Source organism: Micropterus salmoides, unplaced genomic scaffold, assembly GCF_014851395.1.
Source record: "Micropterus salmoides isolate LMB-PRFRI ecotype aquatic unplaced genomic scaffold, ASM1485139v1 Ms_hic_scaffold_1944, whole genome shotgun sequence".
NCBI classification, from domain to species: Eukaryota; Metazoa; Chordata; class Actinopteri; order Centrarchiformes; family Centrarchidae; genus Micropterus; species Micropterus salmoides.
Genome location: NW_024041089.1, coordinates 1 through 7,881, shown reverse-complemented (window position 1 = coordinate 7,881; position 7,881 = coordinate 1). Strand labels below are relative to the sequence as shown.

At 41.0% G+C, this 7,881-nt stretch overlaps 1 protein-coding gene across 1 annotated transcript; it reads left to right on the top strand.

Annotated features, from left to right (window-relative positions):
• The first annotated feature begins 617 nt into the window (after positions 1–617).
• On the top strand, positions 618–5,512 carry LOC119911183 (somatolactin). Its single transcript, XM_038729990.1, has 5 exons — positions 618–647; positions 873–1,063; positions 2,146–2,259; positions 4,373–4,552; positions 4,784–5,512. Exons 1-5 carry the CDS (start codon positions 632–634, stop codon positions 4,976–4,978), a joined length of 696 nt encoding a protein of 231 aa, XP_038585918.1. The 5' UTR covers positions 618–631; the 3' UTR covers positions 4,979–5,512.
• Positions 5,513–7,881: the final 2,369 nt, after the last annotated feature.

Here is a 7,881-nt window from a genome sequence, read left to right as displayed (position 1 = left end):
AGCAAAATTGAATATGAATGTCAACATAAAAAAGAAGATTTTAGGGGTTTTGTTAAGTCCCGCTGATTTCTGACTCTCATTCATTCAGCCCCTTTTAGTTGTGTCTGTTACAGTCCTACGCTGTCTTTTCTGCAGCCTTCTCTGTCATGCATATTTAAATCTACATTACATACTTACCTCAGCTGAAAGGAGGGATTTTTCAGTCCATTCCCTTTTTTGATTTTGTTTGATAAATCTAATCAGTCTCAGTCTTTATTTTTGGATTATTGGCCAATGCTATCAGGATGCTGGGTAGAATAAAAAATTACAAAACCTTTATTTCAGTTTATTTTGAAATCAAGGTAAGCTCATATAAGGAACAAAGATGTTTAGGCCTTAGACCTTACCATTTATAGGGACGGCAGATGATGGTCTCAAGTGCTCATGTTAATTAATGTGCTTTGTCCCTTCTTAAATAAAATAAACATAATGGTATTATGCATGAGAAAACAAATGTGTTGCTTTGGCAAGACCAGTATCTTTTTACAAGAACCTACGCAAGACCTTTTCCACTATTCATGGCCCGGTCAGGTTTTATAAAAGAAGTCAGCATGCCAGAAAAGCTACGAAGACTTGAAGACTACTTGACAGAATGCACATGATGACAGGTAATGCATCAAACTTCAAGACAGAAAGACAGCATGTTTTGTAATTTTACTGACAGATATAAATTACACCAGTTTATTTAGCTGAGCAGTGATTTTGATTTATATAATCCTAAAGAAAGTAAATCCGGCAGTACCACAGCAAACAAGATATAGGATGAACAGGTTTTGGATATTTTTGTTTGCGTATTTACTTGTGAATATTTGTTACATCTATATTGTCTACAGTCACACAGCTGGGTGTATGGGCTGGATTGCTCTGCCCCTATCTGCTCACTGCAAGCATCCCACAAGACTGTAGGGAAGACCAGGGTAGCCTCTCCCGCTGCCCCTCCATCTCCCAAGAGAAACTTCTTGACCGAGTCATCCAGCATGCTGAGCTCATCTACCGTGTCTCAGAAGAATCATGCTCTTTGTTTGTGAGTAACATTACTCCAAAATGAACCTTTGCACTGTATTGGGAAAGAAATATTTTAAGTGTTCGGACGGCCCATTGTCTCCACAGGCACTTACAGTGTACAGTAAAGACATAGATTTCACATGTGTATAGCCTCAGAAGAAACTAAACCATCACATGACAATAGCACAGAAAATGATTTTCATTGCGCCAAGAAAGGGAGGATTCAACTGAAATGATCATAAAGACATTGCTCATCAGTTACAGTCTTAACAGTGAGCCCGATATTTCCCAAGCTATGTTATTTTTTAATATGAGAATATAGCACTCAATCTAGCAAAAATGAGTTCTACATGAGAACAAATTCTTTTTCACAATATGCTGGACCAAAAGCACTGACACTTTCCGTTAGATACTGTGTTATTTGCTTTTGATACTGACATGATCATTGCCTCACTGCCAGGCTTCAAAGTAATCTCTCTTCTGAGCCAAATATGTTTTATTGAAGCAGGCCTACACTGGAGTAATATGAATGTGATAATGATATACTGCAGCAGTGAGAGCACAGGTTTTGCAGCCTGTTGAATCCCTTTCCCTCTACGGCTCGCAATCCAAAGTGGTCTTTGAAATTGGATGATGTACTGAGAAAACGCTGCATGGGGTATGAGAACATGCTGGAGAACAAAATGTGTCTCTGCTGTGTCTCCAGTGGCCAAGATTGGTGAAGCTTTTGTCGTTGTTTTCCTGATGTGTCTTTTTCTGTGTCTACCAATGTGTCTTGTTATTCTATACCTATGAGAACCAAAGGTTTTCAAAACAGTTCGAGACATCCACAAAAGTGTCGCTCGCCTATATCTTTAAGAAGCTATTTTTTAAGGTTATGACTAAAGTGTTACCATTTTAACGTATTTCCTAAAACCAACATAATTCCAAAAACAAACAAAGACTGGAATGCTGCTGCTCATGGCCTTCAGTTTTGAATTTGGAGAGTAAACTAAAACTAAAATTGAAAAATCAGAATCATCATCACAGGTTTTGTTGTGTATGTGTGTTTTCATATGTTTTTTTTTTTCTTTTTTCCCCATGTTTGTATTTGGATTTTAGGAGGCGATGTTTGTCCCATTTCCATTACAGCTCCAGAGTAACCAAGCTGGCTATACATGCATCACCAAAGCCTTACCCCTCCCGAGCTCCAAAAGTGAAATCCAACAGATATCTGTAAGTACATGGCCACTGATCACTGAATTTATTTCCTTTTTCAGCTTTGGTCTTAATCTGTTAAAGGTTCAGTAGGTAACTTTTAAAATAATAACTTTTTCGCAAATTTGGTAAAACTGTAACTGTTACTATCTTGACTACATGAGACAGATAATCTGTTACAAAAATCAGGTTCTACTAGTTCTCCTGATGCCATTTTTAAGAATTCACCACACCCAAGTCAACAAATCCCAAAACAATCAGAGCCAGAAGGAATCTCTAACACAGTGTCAGTCAGTGCTCGTGCACATGCTGCACAGGCCGTGTCCTCGCACATACTTTCACTCAGTCAAGATCAATGTCTTCACGCAGCATGCAGCTTCAGGAGTTTTGGAAACACAATGGCTGAGAAACAATCATCAGCAATGAAAGAACTGCCCATCCCTCCTTTGCCAAAAACAGCATTAGGTGCAAACCACGAACACATCCTTGTGTAACAGAAGCCAGACGGCTGTGCAATGAGTAAACCCCACTCCCTGACACCTTAAGAGACGCACTGGGGACTGACACTAGTGCACGTGGGTTTTAGCCTCCTTGCTAGCACGTCCGCCTCCTGTACCAAAGTTCTCCCGTTCAAGTCAGGAACCTGCAGTAGTACAACCTCATGGAGAACCATTACCTTTGCTCCACACGTAGCTTCAGCTATTATGTTCGATGTCATGGCGTTCGATGAGAGTGGCAAAGCGGCATTATAAACAGCGGGGGACTTTAGAAGGGGTACAGAGGTGTACTAGCATCTCATCCCACTGTTAGACATTGTCGCAACTACATCAGAAGCCTGGGGCACCCCGCCCCGGGTTGCGAAGCGAGAGGGGCAGGGCGTGGTATACGTGGGATGATGTTACGCGGGTCAACCAGCTCCCTTCTGTGAGTTTGGTGGGAGGGGCTAAGTGGAGTGATACAAGCAGCAGAAAGAGACACGGAAGGTTTTGCATTGTATGTTCAATTGTTACCGACCGTTAGCGCTTTAAGAATATGTGTGTACACCTCTGCTTTTATATGCAATGCATATGTGTGTTGTGTCTGTCTGTGCATCTGAGTGGAGTTAGTAGCTCTTGTGCATGTCCATTTGCATGTATAGGTGTGTGTGTATGTTTATGTGCGTGTGTGTGTGTGTGTGTGTGTGTGTGTGGTGGTCTGCTCACACATCACTTTGAAGCCGCTTTGGTATTAAGAACCTAAGCTTTCTTTTTTTTTAAATAATAACTAAGTGTGCAAGTGAACCTCTCCTCCTTATAATGCTTGTTAGATCTCATAAATACACTTTTCTGTGTAACATTTTGAAGAAAAATGTTCATCTGTGCCTTTTGATGTTTTAGTACCCAACCTTTAAGGCCAAAGGTCAGCCTGATCACTAGGGTAGAGACAAGATTAAGCCAGTTGGCAAAAGGCCAATGTAGGGTGATTTGGCTGATGTGAGCGGTTATCTGGTTAATGGAAAGTTGTTCATTAATCCTCCTTCAACTAACAAAGACCAAGTATATGTGGCAAAAGCAATTTCTTTAAGGACTAACTTTTTAGCTATATTGAGACTGCTGGTTGAAAGTCATGCCATCACCATAATAGTAAATGTGATCTTTGAAACTGCATATACTGCAAGGCTATTCTTTATGTTAATCATTTTCCTCTGCCCTTTCTGTTGAAATATTGCCTGCTCTGCTGTTTAATGGCTATTTGTATGGTGGACATTTGCACTTGCTTTAGAGTGTGCTCTGCTTAGGAGAATTTAAGCAGGCTCAAGTGCTTCACCAGTGACGTTTCAACCTACTTTTGTTGCTGAATGTTTTGTAGCTGAAGAGCCTTTGATCAAAAGCCATGCTGTTATTATGTTCTTATGTTTTTTTTGATCACTTCTGTTTTTTATTACTATCTTATAGAAATTCTCCCCACAAAGACTTGAATAAAGTGATGTCAGTTCTACTTTATCTTTCTAATGTTTTGTTGTGTGTTTTTTTGTATTGTATTTATATTCAAGGTTCAGCTTTTGTTCGAGGTTCAGTTGTTATGTTTTGGGGTTTTTGTGTTTAAATTCACTTATTCTCAACACTCAACTCTCCGCCTGTGTACCCTGCAGGACAAATGGTTGCTCCACTCTGTGCTGATGCTGGTCCAGTCATGGATCGAGCCATTGGTCTACCTTCAGACCACATTGGATCGCTACGATGATGCTCCTGACATGCTGCTCAACAAGACCAAGTGGGTCTCTGAAAAACTGATCAGTCTGGAGCAAGGGGTGGTGGTCCTCATCAAGAAGGTGGGTTAAAACACATTTGTGGATTATTGTTATACACCTAAACACAGATGTGAATTAGGACAATTACATGTTGCAAAAATATTTTGAGTTCCAGTGTAATTATTGTCCCAATCAAAATAATTATTAGATACTAGAATTTTACTTCTTTCACTTTAAAACCCATGGTAGACAATACACACATTTTATTCTTATGTTTTATTTATGCCATGTTTCCAAATGGTTGCTGTGCAGATGTTGGATGAGGGAATGATGACAACAAGCTACAGTGAGCAAGGCGTCTTCCAGTATGATGTGCAGCCAGAGATGTTGGAATCTGTTATGAGGGACTACGCCTTACTCAGTTGCTTCAAGAAAGATGCCCATAAGATGGAGACTTTCCTAAAGCTTCTCAAGTGTCGACAAACTGACAAATACAACTGTGCATAAAACATAAATTGCAGCTTTTAAATAATACAGTGTTTAGCTTGAAATTAATTCCTAAGGTTGGTAGCCATGCACTTATAGTTATGACCATGCCTTGGGCGATCCAGCCTTGCTTGCAGTGCAGTACATTCTTTATTGATTGTTTTGGAACACCTTCACACAAAAATAAGTAGGTGTAATGCTGTGCCCTTTCTTCGTCATACTGCATTTTATATTCCCCTGCTCAGTTGTTATTTTAACCCAGCAAAGGCAACAGAGGGCAAATTCCCAAAAGATTATTTGCGTGTCGAGCTGTCAAAAGAAATCTGCATATCCCGCCATTGATTTCCATTTCCTTTGTTCTTAACCGGAGTTTGTATTCCTCTCTGGCTCTTGCAGTGTTTTGATTATTCCCACGGCCCCCAGAGTATTCAGTGTGACTCCCTTTTAAATGGAGTTAGTTTCACTTCTGCATTAGTGAAATGAAACACTTCACTGGAGATGGGAGTCAAACAGAGAGCAATCACTACTTAAAAAAGACACATTTTGATTGGTGAAAGACAGTGTGAGAAATGAGAGAGAGAACAAATAACAGCTAAAATGAGCGGCAAATCTTCTCTGGAAATTTTGGTTGGACACAGATTTAGATTTGATGAGTGCCCATGGAAGAAACATGAATATTTCTATGCCTAAATGTGCCTAATTCAACCCGAATGTAGTAAAATAAGTGTAATATTCACTTTAAATGATCAAGGCATAGACAGTTTCAATTGTAATTGTAATGTTATTTATATGTAATGCAGAATGCAAACTAATTTTGCTCTTATGTGTAAATAGGTTAAGCCCAATGTACTGCATAAACCTTTAGTCAACTGCTGTTTGATTTATAGCTCTAATAAAGAAAGAATAAAAACTTCGGTGATATGATTTATTTTTGTAAGTGAGTGAGTAAGTGAAATCCGCATCGTTATCCTACTCGTCAGGTAAAGTTTCTTCAAAGTCAAGATTAAATCCAGTGCAATTTCCATGTTCACAATTATGCCCTTTCCACCCCAAACACAAGAGGGCAGTAGTGCTCTTTCATGAAGGTTATCTTTAATCACTATATTGTCTATTCAAACTGCCATGCAATTTATAAATGTGTGCATGTTTTGTCTTTATTTGGGAAGGGGGCAACTAGCAACTTAAATAATTTAATTCCTCTTTTATTTTCTTTAGATATATAAGGAACTAAATGTAGGATAATGGAACATGTGAGCCACATATGAATCCTCTTTTCACATAAAAAATACATATACTGTCACAAGTCTCTTGATCCATGTGATCCCAGTGGCCAAAATAAAGCACCTGCACTGGTTATCCCACTTACAGTTAATGGGCTTGAAATTGGCAGCTGCATTGCTTGTTCCTGTTTACATCTGCCACCACACCATGAGACAGGGAAACAATAAAGGAAGCAGTCGCCACAAGCATCCCTCCCCCACCCGATCTCAGGTTTCTTTTCTCTTGAGTGTACTGCTGCATCCTCTGCTCTTCCATCCTCTGCAACCATATCAGAAGATGTAAATCAGCCTTGTAGTTGCCACGGTGAATCGAGTGTCAGAGTAGGGAGATGGTGTCTTGTGGTGTGGGGGGATGTTGAGGCAGGATGTGGGAGGGGGGCCTAGTGTCAGCAATGTCAGGTTCAGCTTCCTGTGGCCTAATCACTTCAGTATGGGGGCTCAGGGAGACTGGGTAGCCTCTGCTTTGCTCTGCAGGGCTGCAGCTTCACAGCCTCAGCCTTACAGTGTAACCCTCACCTTCCCTGGTTCCTGGTTCCTGACAGCACGCAAGTAATCATAACCGAGGTAAAGCCCTGTGCCCCCACCCACTTCTCAAGCTTTGAGGCCATAAATATTAAAGATTGGCTGTAAGTAGTAAGAGGAGGGATGGAATCAGAGGAGGGAGAACGATGTTAGGGAGTGGAAGGGGAAAGAAGGACACAGGGATGTAGGGAGGGTGTGGGGCCTGGGTGATTTCACAGTCTAACTATTATAACCTGAGGAAAGGAAATCTAGACTGCTGGGATGCATAAGTGGAGCAGAGGACAGACAGAAAGGAAGAGAGAGAGGAAAATAGCAGGAAATATTCAGAAAATGAACTGAGAGAAGGAGGCAAACAGAGTTAAAGGGGGCAGTTGTTTGTTTTTTGGTGATGGGAAATGTGTCAATCAAATACAGACAAAATATAGCAGGAATGAGAGACAGGGAAAGATCCAACCAAAATGATTCGGAAAGAGTCTGAGCACAGCTCTGAGCAGTGTGACATGCAGGGAAGTAGGTTGGATCTGAGAGAAAATGGATGGCTGGAAGGCAGGTACACAGCTGGAGGAGTTAGGCTGGGAAGTTGTGTTGGCTTGATATGAAACCAAGACTCAAAGTACGAAGTCCTTGAGCCTCCACTGGCTCGGCTGGCTCCTACACTGTTGTTTTGCTTTCATTTATGCCTCAAAACGACAGCTTGGAAGGACCTAAAACAGTCTTACAGCCCCTGTATGATCTCCCACACTGAGAACCATGTAGCAACATCTCTGTGCCTTTCCTTGCTCCTCAATTTCTATGCTTTAATGACATATTTAGGCTGTAGCAAGAACTTGTTTGCTTATGTGGAAGCAAAAAAGGGGGGATGAGCAGAGGTGAGAGGGGTAGGATGGCCTTTCCTTTGCTCCTAGCTTCTGACAACTGAGGCTGCAGCTTTTGCGATACAGCCATTTCTCTCTATCATACCATTGCAAACTGGAGGGAATTTGTTAGGGCCATCAAAATGGCATAATGTCTTATATAGAGCCAACCAACCTTCCAGGGCACAGCACATGCAGCATGTCTTTGGCTCCTCAAGCAAGGCATCTCTTGAAGGCTGTGAGGTGACATGAGTGAGTGTCAAGAGGT

What these genes read in the sequence shown, in the direction of transcription:
- LOC119911183 (XM_038729990.1), top strand. An exon ending in GTGAAATCCAACAGATATCT is followed by an intron (nt 2,260 to 4,372) that starts GTAAGTACATGG and finishes TGTACCCTGCAG; the next exon opens with GACAAATGGTTGCTCCACTC. An exon ending in TGGTGGTCCTCATCAAGAAG is followed by an intron (nt 4,553 to 4,783) that starts GTGGGTTAAAAC and finishes GTTGCTGTGCAG; the next exon opens with ATGTTGGATGAGGGAATGAT.